This window comes from Miniopterus natalensis, chromosome 2 (genome assembly GCF_054644295.1).
Source record: "Miniopterus natalensis isolate mMinNat1 chromosome 2, mMinNat1.hap1, whole genome shotgun sequence".
Taxonomy (NCBI): domain Eukaryota; kingdom Metazoa; phylum Chordata; class Mammalia; order Chiroptera; family Miniopteridae; genus Miniopterus; species Miniopterus natalensis.
Window position 1 is genome coordinate 104,405,621 of NC_142082.1, and position 22,358 is coordinate 104,427,978.

At 43.2% G+C, this 22,358-nt stretch overlaps 1 protein-coding gene across 1 annotated transcript in view; it reads left to right on the plus strand.

Annotated features, from left to right (window-relative positions):
* CACNA2D4 (calcium voltage-gated channel auxiliary subunit alpha2delta 4) overlaps positions 1 to 22,358 on the plus strand; it is a 112,706-nt gene that overhangs the window by 32,315 nt on the left and 58,033 nt on the right. The window contains exons 19-23 of the mRNA XM_087813751.1: positions 13,881 to 13,942; positions 14,791 to 14,858; positions 17,081 to 17,126; positions 17,240 to 17,337; positions 18,547 to 18,640. Of these exons, the coding sequence (XP_087669877.1) occupies positions 13,881 to 13,942; positions 14,791 to 14,858; positions 17,081 to 17,126; positions 17,240 to 17,337; positions 18,547 to 18,640 (368 nt within the window). The remainder of the gene's footprint in view (positions 1 to 13,880; positions 13,943 to 14,790; positions 14,859 to 17,080; positions 17,127 to 17,239; positions 17,338 to 18,546; positions 18,641 to 22,358) is intronic.

Consider the following 22,358-nt stretch of genomic DNA (forward strand, 5'->3'; position numbering starts at 1 on the left):
GAAAGGCTTCCTGACACACAGGTGCTTGGACATAAAGAAGTAGGGTGGTGATGATCATGGTCACAACTGTGATGGACATGTCGTAACACGCACATGTTCATGCCTTACTGCTACTACTATTAATAATAATAAAATAATAGTAATAATGGCAGAAACTGGACTAAGCACTTAATAAGTGTTCACTCACTCGACACTCACAACCTTATGAAGTAGGTACTATCCTATCCCCATGGTACAGATGAGGAAATGCAGAGGTTATAAACTTGCCCAGCGTCACCTAGGTGATTACCACATGGGCCACCACGTGGATTTGATTCTAGACCACACACTCTTTTTTTTTTTTTTAATCCTCACCTGAGGATATGTTCAGAGAGAGGAAAGGATGGGGAGAGAGAGAGAGAAACATTGATTGGTTGTCTCCTGTACACACCCTGACTGGGAATCAAACCTGCAACCTTTTGGTGTACAAGACAACGCTCTAATGAGCCAGGCCACCTGGCCAGGGCTAGACCCCATACTCCTGACCACTACTTTATAAAGCCTTTTTATAGGACTGGCCCTGAATTCTCAACTCACTCTCCAGCCTTAAAGATTTTCCAAATCCCTTTAGAATAGCATTTCTAGTCTACCTTTACAGTCCATTGTCTTCTCTGCTTCCTTACCCCATCATATCAAAACTCCACCCTCTTTCATCTTCCCTCTCTCTACTCTCATGCCAGAAGCTACTGCACTTGCACTGTGTGGGGGACATTTTGCTGGTACAAGGGCCACTATGGTGGAATCCAGTCTCTCACTGCTCTGGTCCATAATGATGCCACTCTTCCCCAATGGTGCTCCACTTGGTTCACCACCAGCTGCTCTGTTTCTCCTTCGTGTCCTCTCTTTTTCTCAGAGTCACAGGCAGTCTCGTTGTTTGCTTGCCTGCCAATCAATCTATCCCAGTCCTCTCTCAGCTCAGTGGTGCAACTCACTTGGCAAGTGTGTTCCTCAGTAGCAGCGCTCTTCAGGTCTAGGCCCATTGAAGCTTTCTTAAAGCATGCAGGTATCTCTTTTCACTCAAGCCATCCTCCTGGCAGGTGACTTGTTTTGTTGTTTTCCCCAGGGGATTTTATATGCATCCCTATTTCTCACAGATTATTCAGGCCTTTCTAAATCTCCCCTAAACTCCAGACAGACAACTATGGTGACATGACCAAGCACAGTAGTACAATCCCAGCATGATTTAGGACAGGATCCACAAACTCAAAAACCTATGGGACCAGATAAGCCATGTTCAGAAATGTGAGTGAGAGAAGGGATAAGCCTCAATCCTGGGAGTGCTGGCAACTATGGCAAACTGGGGAGTACACAGGCAATCTAAAGGAGATAGCCAGGAATCCATATTTTTTAATGTGTGTATCTAATTCCAAAAATGTTAAAAACACAATCTGGGCCAATATCTGGTATATAAAACTTGTAAGAAGTCCATGTTTGTCATGTACACCTTCTACTTGCCACATTGATAGAAGGCTGTTTGCCCCAATAACAGGTGTCATAATTTCTAACCCATCAGTAGCATCCTGGCCAGATATCCTGGGACATGTTTAAAAGAACAAATCATGAAAAACAGAGTATCCTGGAGCATCTTATCTAGGACTATTTTTATCATTTTCATGTTGTTTGATAGTTTAGAACAAATATTTAGTAGTGGAGGAGGGAGAGAGGCATACAGGTTCTTGCAAATTAACCCTGCTAACTGGGGTGTGTGGTATGCGCGCATGTGCACACACACGCAGCTGGCACAGGCATTAGGGCAGCTTCACCGCGTGTTCCTCTAATCCCCATGCACTGGATCCAAAGAGACAGAATTAGAGTGCTCTGTGGTGCTCTCTCTCTCTTTTTCTACCTCTCTCTCTCACACAGAACATACTCACGTGCTTTTCTTTTCCAGCACAGGGAGGCAATCTATTGAAGGGAGAGATTGTTAATACACCTCTTTACTTTCACCCTCCAAACCTCTCCAGTTTTCTCTTTCCATTAATTAACAGGATTCAGGGACTCCCCACCCCACCCTTCTCTCTCCATTTGCTTTAGTCTTAAAAGAAGACTCAAAGATCTGATCTTGGTCATGAAGGAGTAGCTTGCATTTAGACTCACCTTCCAGCAGATGATAATTATAAATCTGGAAGGTATATTAAAAAACAAACTTTATAAAGGCACATGGAAGTGACCAAAAGCAGGCAGAAATGAAGGCTGAAGAGTATTTCAGCTGCTGCTGGTGGTAATGGATGGGGGGTGCTCAGTTTGGAATCTGATTCCCACTGAGGTGGGGAAGCTTAGTAAATGCCATAGGGTTTCCTTAGAAAGCACAGAAGAGCTGCACTTTTGGAAGGAAGACTATGTGTCAAGACCCAGGGATTCACCCTAAACCGAAAGACAAAGTTGAAACAGACTCACCCTAATAAAAATGTAAGTCCAAGTCTCCACAAGCTCAAGGTGACCAGAAAATGATTTATCTGATGATAAAATAAAAATCAACACTCTTCAGAGGAAGACAATGTGTGTACAACCTATTCTTTACAACAGCCAGTATACAAAAAAAATTATTACACATGTGAAGAAACAGGGAAGTGTGACACATAGTTAAGAGAAACACATAGTAAACTTAAACTTAACTATGGAGATGACCCAGCTAAGGGAATTAGAAGAAGGATTTTAAAGAGGGTATGATAAATTTGCATAAGGAATAAAAAAAAGATGGCCATAGTGAGTGAATAGATGGAGAATCTCAACAGAGAAATGATTAGCATTTGATTAAAGAAGCAGAACCACTACAAGTGATATGAATATAGGGTTTTATTCTAGGGGCTAGACTTGTGAAACTGTGGGAGCTGGTAAAGTCTACAGAAGGCTGGTATCTCTGCATCTAGTGGTGACCAAGAAGTCATCGTAGGACAGCAAGGCAGCAGCTGGGAAGGAAAGCTGGAAGATATGTGGGGAAAGCAAGAACAAACTGGAACCCCCGAGGAAAAACAGGAACCTATGAGGAAAACCTAAAATCCAAATTTGTCTCTCACTACCTCCAACCACAGTGACGTCAGTGATCTGCAGAAAGAGCCCTTCATGTGGAGCTACACACTCACAGGGCTTGGGTCTCAGAGAAAAGGAAGGAGACCCAGTGGCTGTTGAGGAGGCTTTGAGTGTGGCTACTTACTCAGGCCAAGAAGGTAAACCAACAGCTCAGAGCAAGCTACAAGTGCTTTTAGTGTGTAAAATGGTTGCTGCTTCAAGTTTGCCTTAAAAATCTCATGCAAACTTCTCTTTTGGACAACCCTGAACTTGGAACCATACAGGGAAGTGAATCTGGAAATGGAGTTACAGCTTAGTTAATTTGACACAGCATAAAACTACCCCAAGAACCAAATACAGTTTTTAGAACTGAATAATACAGTATCTGAAATAAAATTTTTACTGGATTGTAGTTCTGGCCAAGATGGCAGAGTAGGTAAATACTGTGCTCACCTCCTCCTATGACCACTTCAAAATTACAACTAATTACAGAACAACCATCATTGAGAACCACCTGTAATCTAGCTGAACAGAAGTCCTACAACCAAGGATATAAAGAAAAGGCCATGTTGAGACTGGTAGGAGGGGTGGAGACACAGAAGAGGCTGTTCCCACACCCATGTGTGGCTGTACAAAATCAGAAAGGATATCTCCTTGCAGAGGTCCCCCTGAAGAGTCAGGAATCCCAGCTTCACACCAGGCTCCCTAGCCCAAGATTCCAGTACTGGGAAGAGAAGTTATCATAACTCCTGGCTGTGAAAACCAGTGGGATGGCAACTGAGTGAGATAAGGGCAGCTGGACTCCCAGGCACTGCAGGTCTTAAAGGCCTGTGCATGGACTTACATTCACTCACTGGGGCCACAGCTCAAAACACACCAGGGACATACAGGGAGAAACTGAATTGTCTGACTTCAGGGTCAGGACTGAAGGAGCACTTCGCAGGCTCCATTGTTCCTTTGCTGAGCCTTTCCCCATCACAGCCTTCAGGAACAGGCAGTCATCAGTCTGAGGTTCCATCAACCTGGTTAACACTGTTAGCCCCTCACTGGTGATTCTGAGACCCTTGTACCACCCAACTTGTGGGCCCACCCAAGCCTCTTTCAGCAGCTTTCCATACAAACAGCCTGTCTCAGCTCATGCTGCAGACTATCCTAAAATCTCTCAAAGGTCCACAAAACCCAAACAAGCCACATCTGGCCTTGGCATGTCCATACCTCTTGCTAAGCAACCACAAGCCTGGCACTTGCAGCAGCCAGCCTCAGTTTGTAGCTTAGCCTCTCCCGGGCACCTCTGAGCTGCAACCATCTGCAGATCACTTTGTAGCCCATACCAAGTGGCCCCAGACTAGGTACAGGGAGCAGCTGACCTTGGCCTGCATCAGAGCTCCTCCCAAAAGGCCCCAGAGCCAACACGCCTGGTGGCTGGCTTAAGACCACAACAGAGCACCACCCAACCACCTCTACAAATGGCACACCCAAAGGGTAGACTCAGCAGGTACCAGAGCCCCAATAAAATGAATCTTTTTCAGTGGGGTCAGCCCCTGCACAAAAGCTTCTTGGCTGTAGTCATGGCCATTCCTCACAGCCAATTAGCCTGAGGGTCAATCCCTTCCACTGATGTTCCAACAGCAATCAACAGGCAGGACAACAAAATCCACACAAAGGACACTCCTGGAGCACCCAGCTCAGGTGACCAGGGAGACTGTGTTACAGGGCCCCACAGGACACCTTCTGCATAAGGTGCTTACTTACATAAGGTGCTCTACCAAGATTAGGAGACAGAGCAGATCTACTTAATAGGTAGAAACAAACACAAGTCAGCCAAATGAGGAGACAAAGAAACCTGTCCCAAATGAAAGAACAGAACAAAACTCTAGAAAAAGAACTAAATAAAATGGAAACAAGCAATTTACCAGATGCAGAGTTCAAAACACTGGTTATAAGGATGCTCAATAAACGTAGAGGAAAAATAGTTGAACTTGGTGAGACCTCTAACAAAGAGATAAGAAACATAAAAAAGAACCAGTCTGAAATGAAGAAAACAATAACTAAAATGAAGAATAGTCTAGAAGGAATCAACAGTAAATTAAATGAAGCAGAGGATCAAATCAACAATTTGGAAGACAAGATAGCAGAAAACACCCAATCAAAACAACAAAAAGAATCCAAAAAATGTTTAAGGGGCCTTGGGGACAAAATCAAGCATACCAACATTCGCATAATAGGGATACCAGAAAGAGAAGAGTGAGAGCAAGGGGTTGAGAACTTATTTGAAGAAATAATGATGGAAAACTTCCCTAACCCGGCAAAGGAAATAGACATACAAGTTCAGGAAGCACAGAGAGTCCCGAGTAAGATGGGACCCAAATAAGAAGGGAGCTCCTATAAGACTGTCAGCTAATTTCTCAAGAGAAACTTTGCAGGCCAGAAAGGATTGGCACAAAATATTCAAAGTGATGAAAAGCAAAAGCCTACAACCAAGATTACTCTACCCAGTAAGGCTATCATTTAGAATAGAAAGACAGCTAAAGAGCTTCCCAGACAAGAAAAAGCTAAAGTAGTTCATCGCCACCAAACCAGTAAGTATTACAGGAAATGTTAAAGGGACTTCATTAAGAAGAAGAAAAAAGTCAGATATATGAATGATAAAATGGCAATAATTACATCCCTATCAATAATTACTTTAAGTGTAAATGGATTAAATGCTCCAAACAAAATACATAGGATGGCTGAATGGGTAAGAAAACAAGACCCATACATAATGCTGTCTATGAGAGACTCACTTCAGGTTGAAACACATACAGACTGAAAGTGAAAGGATGGAAAAGATATTTTCATCGGAAATGAAACAAAAGCCGTGTTAGTGATACTTAGATCAGACAAAATAGACTTTAAAACAAAGGCTGTAACAAGAGACACAAAAAGACCCAACAATTCCACTTCTGGGTATTTATCCAAAGAAATCCAAAATACTAATTCAAAAAGACATATGTATCCCTATACTCTTTGCAGCATTATTTACAATAGGCAAAATATGAAAGTAACCAAAGTGTCCATCAAGTGGATAAAGAAGGCATGGTACATATATACAATAAAACATTACTCATCCATAAAAGATAATGAAATCTCAACATTTGTGACCTGAATGGACCCAGAGGGTACTATGCTAAGCAAAATAAGTCAGACAGAAAAAGACAAATACTGTATGATTTCACTTACACGTGCAACTTAAAAAACAAAATGAACAAATAAAACAGAAATAAACTCATAGATACAGAGAACAAATTAATGGTTGTCAGATGGGAGGGGACTTGGGAGGCTGGGTGAAAAAGGTGAAAGGGATTAAGAAGTACAAATTGCCAGTTACAAAAATACCCATGAGCATGTTAAGTACAGCATAGGGAATATAGCCAAGAGTATTGTAATAACTATGTGTGGTGTCAGATTGGTACTAGACTTACCCAGGTGATCACTTCATAAGTTATATAAATCTCTAGTCATTATTTTGTACACCCAAATCCAATATCATATTGTATGTCAACTGTAATTTAAACAAATTTTTAATATATTTTTAAAATTTTTACTGGATGGGTTCAACAGCAGATTGAAGAAAAAATGGGGCAGTGAATTTGAAGACAGATAAATAAAAATAAACTAATCTGAACAACAGAAAGACAATTTGGGGGGAAAAAATACCCCTCCATTACCAGTGGTTTAACATATGTCCTTGGAGTACCAGAAGAAAGGAGAAAAAATGGAGCAGAAAAAAAAATTTGAAAAAATAATGCCCTAAATATCCTGAATTTGGTAAAAAAACAACAACACATCAATCATCAGATATAAGAATATTAGCAAACACCAAGCTGGATAAAAAGAAAAAGAAGCCTGGACAGTGTGGCTAAGTGGTTGAGAGTCATCCTGGGCACCAAGAGGTCACCGGTTCAATTCCTGGTCAGGGCACATGCCCGCGTTGCTGACTTGATCGCCAGTAGGAGCTCTGCAGGAGGCAGCCGATCAGTGTTTCTCTCTCATTAATGTATTTATCTTTCTCTCTCCCCCTTCCTTCCTCTCTCTCTAAAATCAATTAAAAAAACATTTTTTAAAAAAGAAAGAAAGAAAATCACACCTAAGCACATCATAGTATACCTACTAAAAATCAAAGATAAAGGAAAATTCTAAAAACAGATAGAGGAACACAGTAATAGAATGATGGCTGACTTCTCAAACAAGAAAATATTTTTAAATGCCAAAAGAAAAAGACTATCAACCCAAATTTCTATATACATATAGAGAAAATATCCTCCCCCCAAAATAGGTAAATAAAGACAATTTTTGATAGAATAGAACAGAGTTTGTTTCCTCAGAACTGCACTAAAAAAATGCTTAAGGAAGTTCTTTAGGCTGAAGAAAAATGATGCAAATGGAAGATCTGCATGAGGAAACGGAACACATAGGAAATATGTGAGTTAATATAAGGCTTTATTATTCTTTTAATTTCTCAAAAGGACAACTATTTAAAGTAAAAATTTTGACATTGTGTTGTAAGGTATATAATGTATGCAAATGTAAGACTAATGAAAACAACAACACGTAGTGGAGTTATCCCAAGAATGTAAGGCTAGTTTGACATTCAAGTCAATCAATCAATGTAATTCATTACATTAACAGAATAAAGGAGAAACACCATTTGGTCATCTCAACAGAAGCTAAAATTTAACTGGGAACAGTAGGAAACTTCCTCAATCTGATAAAAGGCTTCTATGAAAAAGCTAACTTTTACTGGTGAAATAATGAACATGTTCCCCCTAAGAGTGTGATCGAGGGATGGTGTCTGCTTTCACTACTTCTGGTCAACACTGCACTGTACCTTACAAGGACAAAAAAAAAAAAAAAAAGCACAAAAGAGTTTTACTGTCTTAATTCACAGACAAGGTAATTGTTTACATAAAAAAAAATCTCAAGAATTTGCAAAACAACTGCTGAAACTAATAGATAAATTTAGCAAGTTCACAGAACACAAGGTCAATACTATAAAAATCAATTGTATTTTTATATACAGCAGCAAATAATTGGATGGTGAAATTATTTTTAAGGTCCAAACAACATAAAATACTTTAGTCATAAATTTAACAAAGATATATAGATGATAGATAGATTAGATCAATAGACAGATGATAGATGATAGATAGATGATAGATGATAGATAGATGATAGATAGATTAGATAGATGATAGATAGATAGATAGATAGATAGATAGATAGATAGATAGATAGATGATAGATAGATAGATGATAGATAGATAAATAATGATAGATGATAGATAGATAGATGATAGATTAGATAGATAGATAGATAGATAGATAGATAGATAGATAGATAGATAGATAGATAGATGATAGATAGATAGATAGATAGATAGATAGATAGATAGATATAGATATAGAACTTTATAGTTTCTACACTGAAAACTTCATAACATTGTAGAAAGAATGTCAAAAATAAAATTAAATAGAGAGAAAGATATAACCATGTTTATCGGTTGTAAAATCAATATTGCTAAGATGTCCATTCTCCCAAAATTGATCTATAGATCCAGCACAATCGCAATCAAAATTTGAACATAGAAGACAATTCGAAAATTTATTTCAAAATGCAATTGACCTAAAATGGCCAAAACTATCTTGAAAAAAAACACATTTGAATGATTCACACTACCTGACTTTAAAACTAATCATAACACTACAGTAATCAAGCAGGGTGGTATTGACAGAAGAATAGTAAAAATGATTGAGAATCCAGAAATAAACTCACATGTCATCGATTGATTTTTTTTTTTAATTTATCTTTATTGTTGAAAGTATTACAGGTGTCCCATTTCCCCCCAAAATTGACCGCCTCCACTTCACTCCCACTCCCTCCCCAGGCCTTCACCCCATTATTGTCTGTATCCATGGGTTATGCATATATGCATATAACTTCTTTGGTTAATCTCTTCCCACCCTCCACCCCCCTTCCCTCTTCCCTCTGAAATATAATCGTCTGTTGCATGTGTCAATCTCTCTGGATCTATTTAGTTTGTCAGATTCTTTTGTTCATTAGCTTCTTCTTAAAGAAGATCCTCAACATTTCATGTAATACTGGTCTGGTGGTGATGAACTGCTTTAGCTTTTCCTTGTCTGAGAAGCTGATGATAGCTTTGCTGGGTAGAGTAATCTTGGTTGTAGGTTCTTGTTTTTTATCACTTTGAATATTTCTTGCCACTCCCTTCTGGCCTGCAAGGTTTCCGTTGAGAAATTAGATGACAGTTGTATGGATGCTCCCTTGTAGGTAACTAACTACTTTTCTCTTGCTGCTTTTAAGATTCTCTCTTTGTCTTTAACCTTTGGCATTTTAATTATGATGTGTCTTGGTGTGGGCCTCTTTGGGTTCCTCTTGTTTGGGACTCTCTGTGCTTCCTGGAATTGTAAATCTATTTCTTTCCCCTGGTAGGGGAAGTTTTCTGTAATTATTTTTTCAAATAGGTTTTTAATTTCTTGCTCTCTTTCTTCTCCTATCGGCGTCCCAAAAATACTAATGTTGGGCCACCTGAAATTGTCCCAGAGGCTCCTTACACTATCTTCATATTTCTGGATTATTTTTTTCTTTTTGCTCTTCTGGTTGGGTGCTTTTTGTTTCCTCATGTTCCAAACTTCTGATTTGATTCTGAGGGTCCTCTACTCTACTGTTGATTCCATGTAAATTATTCTTCATTTCAGTTCATGTAGCCTTCATTTCTGATTGGTACTTTATTATGTCATCAATGATCTCATTTGTTTTTTTTAATAGTCTTACTAATATCCTTAAGCATCCTTATAACCATAATTCTGAACTCTGTATCTAGTAGCTTGCTTGGTTCTATTTCATTTAGTTCCTTTTCTGGAGATTTCTTCTGTTCTTTGCTTTGTGACTTTGTTTCTTTGCCTCCACATTTTGGCTGCTTCCAGGTGTTTGTTTCTATGTATTAGGTAGAGCTGCTAAGTCTCCTGGAATTTGTAGAGTGGTTTTGTGTAGTAGGTGTACTGTAGGGTCCAGTGGCTCAGCCTCCTCAGTCACCTGAGATGGACCTTTTAGGTGCTCCCCTGCGTGCACTGTCCTGTTGTAGTTGAGCCTTGGTTGCTGGTGGCATCACTAGGAGGAATTGACCCCCAGGCAATCAGCTGTGAGGACCAGCTGCAACTATAGCCAAAGAGCTGCTGTGCTGGAGACACCCCTATGGAGCAGGATTTACTTCAGTGGAGCTTCGGTGTTCACCAAGTGAGCCCCTTGAGTGTGTCACTCATGGATGTGGTGGGGTTGTAATCCAGCGTGGTCGAGTCTGACCACCGGATGCACTGTCTCTGGGGCCTCAGGGGAGGTGAACAGTCAGCCTCTGCCAGTGCCTTGCCCAGGGCCACCCAGCATGAGCTACACGGCTACATAGTTGGCTGCTACTTGTGCTGGGCTTGGCGGTGTCCAGGAGAGGCCAAGCTATGAGCCAATGCAGGCTGCTGCTAGTGCCAGGCCTGGGGCCACTTATTAAGCCAAATGGGGCCCACTGCTGCTTGTTTGAGAGATTTTAGGAAAGTCCTAAGCATGAGGCTCAGGAGGCCACTTGCATAGAAAAGCCCCTGGAAACGGCCAGGATGAGCTGCAGGTGGGGAGGGGCGGGGCCTCCGGGAATCACGGGGCGGGGCCAAAGGCGTGAGTCAGGTGCTGGCGATTCAAACATGGCGCCTGCCTGCCGGCTGTGTGCGGGGAGGACTCACCAAAGGAGCCATGGCCTCTGCCAACCCTTCTGCCTGGGAGGAAGCCGCCCCTCCAGCTCTCGCCCGGATTTCAGGCAGGTTAGTTCCTCCCCGAGTGTCCCAGGTCCTTTCCGGCTGCTTCCCGGAGCTGGGCTCAGAGGGAGCGTCCGAGTGAGTCCATGCCGGGCCCTTTGAGAGGAGCTGCTGGGGCTCCCGCAGCCTCTCGACCCTCAGCCACAGTCCCTCCTGATTTCACAGCCCGAAGTTGTGGGGATTTCTCTTCCCAGCCCTGGAGCCCTGGGCTGGGGGGCATGATGTGGGGCCAGGACCCCTCACTCCTCTGGGAAACCTCTGCTGCCGAGATTCCCTCCTGGGTTTAAACTGCAGCACTGGGTGTGGGCCCGAGGCCGTGTCTCTGTGATTCAGCCCCAATCTGTCCACTGCTTTTTCAGTTCCCTGATTGTAGGACTACTGTTCAGCTAGACTTCAGGAGGTTCTGAGTGATGGTTGTTCTGTATTTTAGTTGTAATTTTGATGTGGTTGTGGCAGGCAGCGGGTACAGTGGTTACCTACACTGCCACCTTGTTCAAGAACCCCATCAATTGACTTTCAATAGACACTTTGGCAAATCAATGGAGAAAGGCAAATCTTTTTAACAAACGTTCCTAGAACAACTGGATAAGTGTATAATAAAACAAACACTGAGCCATTCACACCGTACACAAAAGTTAATTTGAGATGGATAATAGCCCTCAATGTCAAAGTGGAAACTATAAGGCTGCTACAAAAACATGTAGGAGGAAATCTTCACAACCTGAGGTTATGCAAGGATTTCTTAGACAAAACACCAAAAGCACTAAGCACATAACAAAACTTGACAAATTGGACTTCATCAAAGGCAAAAAGTTCTGCTCATCAAAAGGCACCATTAAGAAAATGAAAAAGCAGGGCACCGATTGTACCCAGAATATATAAAGAACTTCTACAAATCATTAACAAAAAAGCTAATGACACAATAAAAAATGGTCCAGATACTTGGGCAGACACGTCACAAGTACACCTGTCCTATAAATACATGAAGGATGCTATCATCATTAGTAATCAGAGATACAAAAACTACAGTGAGGTTCCATTTCACACTTTTACCATAATTGAAATCTAAAAGACTGGTAACACGAAATTACAAAAAATGTAGAGAAATTGGAACTCATACATTGCTAGTGGAAGTATAATAAAACAACTTAGAAAAATTGTTTGGCAGTTTTTTATAAAAGCAAACATACAGTTAGCATATGACCCAGCAATTTTATTCCTGGATATTCATAAAGAGAAATGAAAACATATGTTTACAAGAAGACTTGCTCAAGAATGTTTGTAGCAGCTTTATTTATTATAGCCCCAAACTGGAAATACCCCAAAGGCCCATGAATAGGTGAATGTAAAAGCCAACTCTGTATCCACACATTAGAGAGCTACTCGGCAATAGAAACACACAACATGGATGGATCTTAATGACATTATATTGAGCAAAAGAAGGCAGACACAAAGGAGCACATACTGTAAGAGCAGGCAAAACTAATGCATGGTGATAGAAGTTAGAACAGAGTTGCCCGTGGAGGAATGGGTTGGGGACTGACTAGAAGGAAATTTTAGAGAATGCCCGCATTCCGTATCTTGACTGGGGAGGTAATTACAGGCCTATACACATTTATCAAAACTAATGGAAGGATACACTTAAGACCTGTGCATTTTGCTTTTTTCTTTAGTTAAAAAAGAAAAAAAGAAGGAAAATTTTAAAAGATGATCTCCAGTTCCGATACTCCAGCCAGCCCCGCCTTGGAGCACAGGGCTCCCAAGCCCAGCTCCGCCCTTGCTGGCTCCTGAGTGCCCCACGAGTACTGTGAGAGAGGGAAACTGGAGAGAGGACCCACTGAAACAGAGGGGCAGGAGGGCATCACATGGATGAGACTGTGCCAGACAACTGTTCATTTGGGTTTGGGCCAAAGCCAGTTTCCAGTAGAAACTAACCCTTTTTCCCGCCCCTATCCCTATGTCTATTCCAACATCTTACTGCAATTTCCAAAGTGCAAGACAAGACAGAAAGAAGTAAAGGGAATAAGAATAGCTCCGAACCGACTGGAACATGTGGCTTTCCCAAAGCCATAAACTTGAGTCTGTAGACCAGGCACTCTATAGGACTTCAGAGCCCAGAGCAAACCCTGCTGCTCCCTGGACCCGCTCCCATCTATTAAAAACACACTCACACCCTCACAGCAACCACGTGCAAGGGGTGCTGCTGTTCACCCCAATTTACAAATTAGAACTCTGATGCTTAGAAAAGTGAGTGACACCCCAGAGCACACGGCTTAAATCCAGGTCTGTCTGATGCCCAGCCCATGCCGTTAGCCACTGTTTACACTACCTGATGCTCTGATTTATGCAAATTCAAGTGAATCCTAAAAGATAGCAGCTTTGAAAGGAAAAAAGAGTTGTAAAGGGTGACATGGCCCTGGGAGGGATTTAGTGGAGAGAATGGTGATCCCACTCTCCCTCAGCTGTAGTCAAGGGAGTGGGGGGTTGTAAGTGGGTCGGACACATATGAGCTCCAGAAGCTTTTAGCACCACCTAGATTCCCTCCAACTATATCAATATTCAACTCTGGTCCCATAGGAAGCCTAGAGTGCGCCTACACCTGCACTGTCTAATACAGAAGTCTCTGCCACATTGGCTATCTCACTTTAAATTTCTCTTAACTAAAGTTTGAAAATTCATTTCCTCACTTGCACATATCAAGGCTCAGTACCATAAGTGCCTAGTGGTCACTTCATGGGACAGCACAGGTCTAGCCCTTGGTCCTTCAGGCTGGCCATCCCCAAAGGCTGCTGGGCCTTTGATGACTCTGCCTGTGGCGTCCGCAAGATGAGGCAGGCTGGTGCTGGTCAGGGAAGAGATAAGAGGTGAGGGAAGTGGCACAGAGCTGATGAAACCCCAAGGACATTAGGTAAGGAGGTGGGTGGCATGGTCAGACATTCTTCTCTTCAGAAAATATCCTTTATTTTCTCTTTCAGAAGAGAGTTCTTTTCCTGACCAATGATTACTTCTTCACAGGCATCAGTGACACACCTTTCAGGTGAGGGATACATGTTTTATTTTCAGAAGGGAAGGGTGGATGGAACGTGAATACTAGCAACACAGGGTAGAACTTTCAGGTCTGGGGATGGATTTACTCATAGTTAGTTGGCAATTTTGTGGTAAAAGAAAAAGACCCAGCTCTGCATTCAGGAAACTTGAGAGGTCTAGACCTGCTTAGAGCTCTAGTCTGGAACCAAACTGCCTGGGTTTAAATCCCAACTTCACCACTTACAGGCTGTGTGAGCTTTGTCAAGTTACTTACCCTCTCTGTGTCTTAGATTCCTCATCTGTAAAATGAGGGTAGTAATAGTAGCTACTTTTTGAGGGTATTGTGAGGCTTGAATGACATAATCTACTTAGAGATCTTAACGCATGCAATTGTTACAAATTTGAAGATCTCCTAGGTTCCCTCCAACTGTATAAATATTTAACTTCAGGCAATATACAGATTAGGAAACAAATAACCCATATCTCTGAATTATCACATTTCTCAGTAAATCTTGGTTCCCAGCCCTGCTGGCTTGTTAGAATACCTGAGGAATTTTATAAATTTGCCAAGTGTCCAGTCCCCATCTGAACCAATTTAGTCAGAATTTCTGGGATAAGGGCCAGGCACTAGTATTTTTTAAAGCTCCCCAGTGATTCAGATATTTGGCCAAGGCTCAAAAGCGATGTTTGCCAGGAGAGAGAGGGAGGCATGGCGGGATTCACCAGGTGGGAAAGGACTCTCCTATTTGTGGGGCCCTGTGAGACCTGGAGACCTTCCTACCTGTCAGAGAGGTTCAGGATGTATCTTGATTAACATAGGAGCTGCTGATGAGGATGTGTGTTCTCTGCTCTCCCCAGTTTGGGAGTGGTGCTGTCCCAGGGCCACGGAGAGTACCTCCTCCTGGGGAACACATCTGTGGAAGAAGGTGGGTTGGCGCCAAGTATTGATGACAATTTCGAGGGGAAATAGGTGCTCCTGGGATACTGAGCAGGGCCAACCCAAGCAAGAGCTGGTTTGACAGCTTCCAGGTCCCAGGCTTGAGACCAGGCTCTGAGAGCCAGGCCGCAGGGAAGAAGGGGGTCTGTGTGTCCGGGGCACCCTGGGTGTGCCGGATCTGCCAGTCAGCCCGAGATGTACCAACTGTGCATTGTCAGATCCTGGGAGGCTTTGCTGGGCTGGAGGGGTGAGCCGGAGGGGAAGGCTTCAAGGGGATGTGTGTCTCTGAATAAAGCTGAACTTTACCTGTCAGAAGACTATGAAGAAGGCATGAGAAAGGAGGCTGGGAAGCATGAGGAAGCAAACCTGCAGCCGTTCGCTCGGGCTGCTATAACAAAGTGCCACAAACTGGGTGGCCCCAACAATAGAAACTTACTCTCTCACAGTTCTGGGGCCATGCTTCCTCCAAGGCGTCTTCCAGCTCCTGGTAGCCCCAGGAGGTCCTTGGCTCTCACTGCAGCTCTTCCATATCACCTCCATCATCACATGTGTTCTCCCCTTGTGTGTCTCTATTTTCCCTTCTTATGAGGACACCAGGCATCTTGGATTAGGGTCCACACTAATGACCTCATCTTAACTTGATCACACCTGCCAAGAGCCTATTTCCATATCAGATCATATTCACAGGTACTGGGGCTTAAGACTCAACATACCATTTTGGGGGACACAATTCAACACATAACAGGAGCTCATGGAAGTGAACCTGAGAGGGGTGGCAGGAAATGGGGGGAAGGATGGCAGAGAAGGCCCCACCTTCCCTAATGCAACCTGCTCCTGACTGGCAGCTGCCTGGGCACCTTGAGAGAACAAAACCCATACCAGGGCTCAGGGATATCTTAGGACATCCTTGGGAGATGAGGCCACAATTCTCTTCAAAGCCCACACTTTGCCCATTCTCCGTTTACTTTCCCTTGAACGTATCTTGTCTCTCCTCTCTGCCACTGTCCTAGTCACTGCCACCCTTCCTGGATAACCACAGCAGCCTCCAGCTGATCTCCCTGCCTCTTCCTTTCTTTCAACTTCTTTCTGCCAGAGGGAACTTTCTAGAAAAGTCAAAATGGATTTTATTGCTGCTAAAGGACCTTCAATGGCCTTCTGCTTTTTTTCATTTCCCCACACACTAGCTTCAAGGTCTTCCCACACTCTACACTCTCCCCCGAAATGCTGTCCTCTCCAGCCCCTGTCTCTTATCCCAGCCAACTCGGACCCACTCCTTGGGCCCAGCGCACATGTCACTTCTCCAGGAGCCATCCCAGGAGGCCCCCTCTCCCCACTCAGGCTGGATTACTGCCCAGCTATGTGCCCCACGTCCCCTGCCTTCGCCCTTTCACAGCTTATGTCCTGATCCTGGAACATCCTCCTTCCATCTTCTGCTGGTCCCAAAACAAGCTTTCTAGGCCACCACAGTCTCCCTCCTCCCTATGCTTTTCTTCCTCTACCCAGATATCCCACCTTTACTGCTGCAGGGGACACGGGGTGCTCCCCCTTACCCACTTCTCTGGGGGAGACCAGCCAGTGATCCAGGCTTCCTGGGCTTACTGTGGGGACAGGAGTGTCACCCTTTGACAATCTGCCTGTGTCTGTGTCAGTCCAGAACCTCTTTTAGTGATGCCACAGATGTCCCTTGGCATTTCCATCATCCTTGCCTTCAGTTTGACAAACCTTAATTTGAGCGCTTATTTATTTTTGAGCACTGAGGGTGCTCAGTAGGATGTTTTTTCATTCATTCATTCAGTCAGCAAACAGGTCCTGATCCCATGGTCTGTGTAGGTGCTGTGCTGGGCCTGAGGCTACAGAGATTACACAAAACAGACATGGCCCATCTCTGGGATCACCTTTTCACTGGCCATTTAGCTCAGTCAGGTACAATGAAGCCAGAATCACTGGTTTCAAAGTGCTAGCTCCTTCGAGGGAGACCTAATAGGTAGAGTCTGGACATGAGGCAATGGGGAGAAAGAGCGTTTCAGGGAGTGAGAGCGACACAAACAAAGGCACGGTCTGTGCAAACCCAGCCCAGTCCTGCTCTGAGCAGAGAACAGGGAGGAGGGAACCAGCCCTTCCCTGAAGAAGCTCCCTGCAGTTGTTGCTAAGCTAGTCAGGGGCACATCCTCACATCGGTGAGCGTCCTGTGAGTGTGAGCTCTGCTTTCAGGCCTGCACGACCTTCTGCACCCGGACCTGACCCTGGCCAGCGACTGGTAAGTGGAAAGTCCCTGCACAAGGGTGGGTGGGGAGGGAGGGAGGGAGGGAGGGAAGCAGAATTTTTTGAGGTAACTTTTACCCCTAAACTTTTACCCCCCCTTGGTTGCAGGATCTACTGCATCACAGATATCGACCCCGACCACCGGAAGCTCAGCCAGCTGGAGGCCATGGTCCGCTTTCTGACAGGGGAGGACCCAGACCTGGAGTGTGCGTGCTGTCCGCCCACTGAGGGCTTCCCTCTGGGACCCTGCAGCTCAGGACTTTGCAGGAAGGGAGGGCTGGGGGCTAGGGAAGAGCTGCCAGGTAGCTCTATCCTGGAAACTCACTGATGGCTCAGGGAGGCCAGGGAGACTTCCCAAGACAAAGCAGAGCCAGCCTCACTGTGGGGCCAGCTGGTCACTAAGTGTCCTTGGAATGTGATGCATGAGCATATCCCGTGTCAGGGACTGGGATTTCGGCAAACCTCCTTCACCTGAGCACTATTAAGGCTCCAGAGGGAACTCCCACAGTGTCAGGGCATCCGCCTGACCTTCAGTTCTGTCCCACCACCACCTGGCAGCGGCCCCAAGCCAGCAACTGCGCTCCAAAGTCCCCATCTCTGCAGAGAGAGCGTATGACCAGACGGCCTCTCACAGCCTGTGGGCTATGGGTGCTTTCTAACACCTGGTTCTCAGACTAACCTTAAGTCCCCTCCACTAACTCAACTGTGAAATTATGGGGCCACTCCCTCATCATGGTACTTCTTTTTGGAAGAAAGAGCAGGTCATTTTGTCACATAAATGTCACCACCAAGAGACGACTCCACCTTCCATGCTGTCCCAACATTCACTCCATGAAGAAATCTGTACTGAGCATGTCCTCTGTGCCCGGCCTGGGCAGGCACTGAAGCTCCAGCGATGCCCAATTTATGTTCCATGGACTGCACCTCAGTAAAAATAAGTAGTTTAAAGAGAGTGAGGGAAAAGAATGAGCCACCCATGCAAAGAGCATCCTGAGCAAGGGAACAGCATATGTGGAGGCTCTGAGGCAAGTTCAGGTTCACTGAACGGCCAAGGCCAACCTGCGTGAGGGCGCTGATCAAGGTGCAGGGCCGTAGAGTGGAGACGGAGGGTGGGCCGGGCACCAGCAGAGGCCTGATGTCTCTGAGGAAGTCTCCTGATTTCATAGAACATTCGCACTGAAAGAGCGTTAGAAATCATTTAGTTCTGCTCACATATTGTTTGGGGTTGAGGCAATAGAGGCTGGAAGAGGCTGTGACTTCCTCAAATTCACGTAAGTGGTTTTACGTGGTCCAGACCCACATTTATGAGGCACATCTTGTTCCTTGAAGTTCAGACTTCCTCAACGGGGCAGACAAGCTGTGTTTATAATCACGGGGAAAGTAAGTGGATTGGTCTCCTTTGATTTTACACCCAGGTGACAATGAGCTGGTGCAGGAGGTACTGTTTGATGCAGTGGTGACAGCCCCCATGGAAGCCTACTGGACAGCGCTGGCTCTCAACATCTCTGAGTATGTACCAGGCTGGGGCTGAGGGCTCCCAGAAGAGAAAGAGGTTCTGGCCCCTGGCATTCCCTTGGCTGAGTCAGGGTCTCTCTCACTAGCTGGCTGGCAGCTCAGGAGATCACCCATATCCTTTGGCCTAAGATGAACAGTGATGAGGGTGGGAAGACACGGGGATTGAGAGCAACATTCATACAGCCCCGGTTAAAGCAGGAGCTTCGCAAAGCCTCCCCTCAGAAGGAACATCCTGAGTAGATCCCCCGGTCACAGGACAAGACCCCCAACCCACACCACAAAAGCCCCATCCCAAGAACCCCTCTCAGGGTTGGGCTCTCGCTGTGAGAGCCACTAGCCAAAGTGCCCTGAGAGCAGTTCAAGCAGATCAGTGGCTTATCTCCAGCAGGTGAGATCAAGACACCATGAAGTACAAATCTGACCTCGGTATGTCTCAGCGCCTTAGATTTCCTCACTGCCTCTGCTGATCTTTACCTGGTGCTACTGTGTTTAGTAGGCAGAGAGAAAGAAGAGATGAACGGCTTGTGTGTGCATGCACGTGTGTGCATGGGTGTGCATTTGTGTCACAAGCACATGAGTGTTGGGAGGGGTAAGACATTAATGAGGTTGAGAATACAGTGGGCCACACTTTGCTCCTGAATAGGAAAATTCAACACCAACATCATAAAAATGTCCAGCCTCCCCTAGACACTCGATAAATTAATTAATACCGTCCTAATGAAAACACTAACAGAATATTATAGAAACAATCACCTATTTAGAAAAGCAAGATGAAGAATGCTTTGCATAATGTGCTACCATTTCTATAAAAAGAAGGAAAAATGTAGTCTGTGTGTGTGCATATGCAGGGTGGGGCAAAAGTAGGTTTACAGTTCATATGGAGATAGTACAATAATTAATAAATAATAGAAGAATAAACTGTTTCACATGCTCACAACTGTAAACCTACTTTTTCCCCACTCTGTATATAAAATACCTATGAAAGGCTTTATGGGAATAGTTCTCATTGGTCGCTAAAGTTAGAAAAATGAGTAACTGAAACAGGGGTGAAAAAAAAATACACTGGGCCAGGCACTATTCTTAGAACTTAGTGTATATTAACTCACTGAGCCTCATGGCCACCCTACTGTCATTACAGGTGCTATCATTACCCCACTTTACAGGTGAGGAAACCAAGGCAGAGTAAGATAAGCAACTTGCCAAGGTCATATGCTTCACATGTGGTGGAGCTGGACCTAAAACCAGGCAACCTGATTCCAGAGTCTAGACTCTTAGCTTTTGGACTGTCCACTTTCTACAGAGGGAGTTGGAGAGAAAGGGCATGAGCCTCATCTTTCCAAGTTCAGAGACTAGCCAGACGTGGTTTTAGTGTTAAGAAACATTGAAGAGCAAAGATTCTCAACAAGGGCATGTATCAGAAAAGATGACTTGGGGAGCTAATATAAATAGCATGTTAATAAGGCTAAGAAGGAAAATTATATAATCATCTCCATAGATGCAGAAACAATATTTGAATAAATATTAATATCCATTTATGTTTTTAAAAACCACTCAATAAAATTAAAATTGACTTAAGCTTGAAAGTCAACATCTGAATGGGGCTAGAGGCTCTCTCAGTAAAGATAAGATCTAGACTGGACCAAAGCCCCCACTGCCGTCTAACAAGGTCAGAAGATATTCATTTGTGCAACCAGATGAGAGGACACACCCAGAAGCAATGAGAAGTGGGAAGGAAGAAGCAACCTATCTCTGTTTAAGAAGATGATTTGTTTGTATACCTAGAAACCCCAAAAGAATTAGCAGAAAAACTATAAATAATAAAAGAATTTAGTAGGGTAGCAGTTTATAATATGTACACTAAAAAATTAATAGCCTTGTTCTATACAAACAAAAACCAGATATGAGATATTTGAGAAGGCCTATTTAGGAGAGCAAAATATAAAATATAATAAAATACCTAGTCATAAACTATAAGGAATATCCCAAAACTCACATAAAGAAAATTATAAAGCACTCCTGAAAGATACAAAGTAGACTTGAACAAATGGAAAGATATTCAGTGTTTTTAGGTAGGAAAATTCAACCTCACAAAAATATTAATCCTCTCTAAGTTAATTTATAAATTTAATACAATCTAAATAAAAGTGCCATTAACATTTTCCTCGATCCAGATAAAGTGATTATAAAGCTTTTTTGGAAGAACTGGAAAGAATAGTCAAGAAAATCCTAATATTAAAAGCAACAAAGGAAAGTTGGTCCTGGCAACATATTAAAACATATTACACAATCTCTTACAATGTATAAAGTGTGGTATTGACTCATGAATAGACAGGCAGACCAAGGGAACAGAATAGTAAATCCAGCCCAGAGTGGTTCCATTGGTTGAGCATCACCCTATGCACCAAAAGTTTGCTGGTTTGATTCCCATTAAGGGCACATACTTGGGTTGTGGGTTCAATCCCCAGTCAGGGCATGTACAAGACACAACTGATCTCTCTCTCTCTCTCTCTCTCTCTCTGTGTGTGTGTGTGTGTGTGTGTGTGTGTGTGTGTCTGTCTGTCTGTCTATCTCTCTCTCCCTTCCTCTTTCTAAGCATGTCCTCAGGTGAGGATTACCAAAAAAGCATAGTAAATCCACAGCTTCACCTAAGTGCATGTGGAAATTTAGTATATGACAAAGGTATCATGTCAAGTCAGTGAGGGAAAGATGGACTTTTTAATAACTGGTTTGAGAGACATATGGAGAATTATAAAAATTGTATTCTTTCCTCACACCGTATACCTGGATAAAGTCCAAATGATTCAGAGATTTAAATGCAAAAAATGAAACCACATAAATACTAAAAAAAAAACAACATGTGCCAAGTCCTATAAAATCTAGGAGCGAGGAAACCTTTCCCAATGATGACTCAAAATTCAGAAGCAACAAGGGAATGACTGATAAATTTAACAACATAAAAATGCTTATTTAGCAAAACTAAAACTATGAGCAAGGTGAAAAGAGAAATGACAAACCAGGAAAAAAATGTCTGCAACTTGTAAAACCAAGGTTACTATTTCTATATTATGATTTCATGATACATAAAGAGCTTCAAAAGTAGAGAAGTAAAAGACCAGCCACTTTATAGGAAAAATGACCAAGAGATATGGACCAAGAAGATACATGCAAGTTGTCCTAAAATATATGAAAAAGTTCTCAACATAGCTCTCAATAAAAGGAATGCAAATTCCAACTGTGCCAAGATTGTATTTGTTACTTATCAGATTGATAACCATCTAAGTTTGTTGATGTGCACAGTTGGTGAGGCTATGGGGAATCAGGCAATGTAGTATATTGTCAGTGAGAATACAAAATGTTTCCAAGTCTATGGAGGGGAATTTGGCAATCTTTAACAAAATTACATATGTATTTATACTTTGATCCAGCAATCCCACTTCTAGGAATGTATCCCAAAGATATACCAGTAAAAATAAGAAAAGATATACACATGAGCTATTCATTACAGCATAATTTATAACAGCAAATATTGGAAATAACCTAAATGTTCATCAGTAGGAAGCTAGTTAAATAAACCATGGTAGGTACACATAATGGAACCCTGTGTAACTGTAAGAAAATGAGAACTATTTCACAGTAGTCAGACAAGGGGGGGGAAAGGCATCCAAATTGGAAAGGAAGAAGTAAAACTATCATTTATTTGCATATGATATGA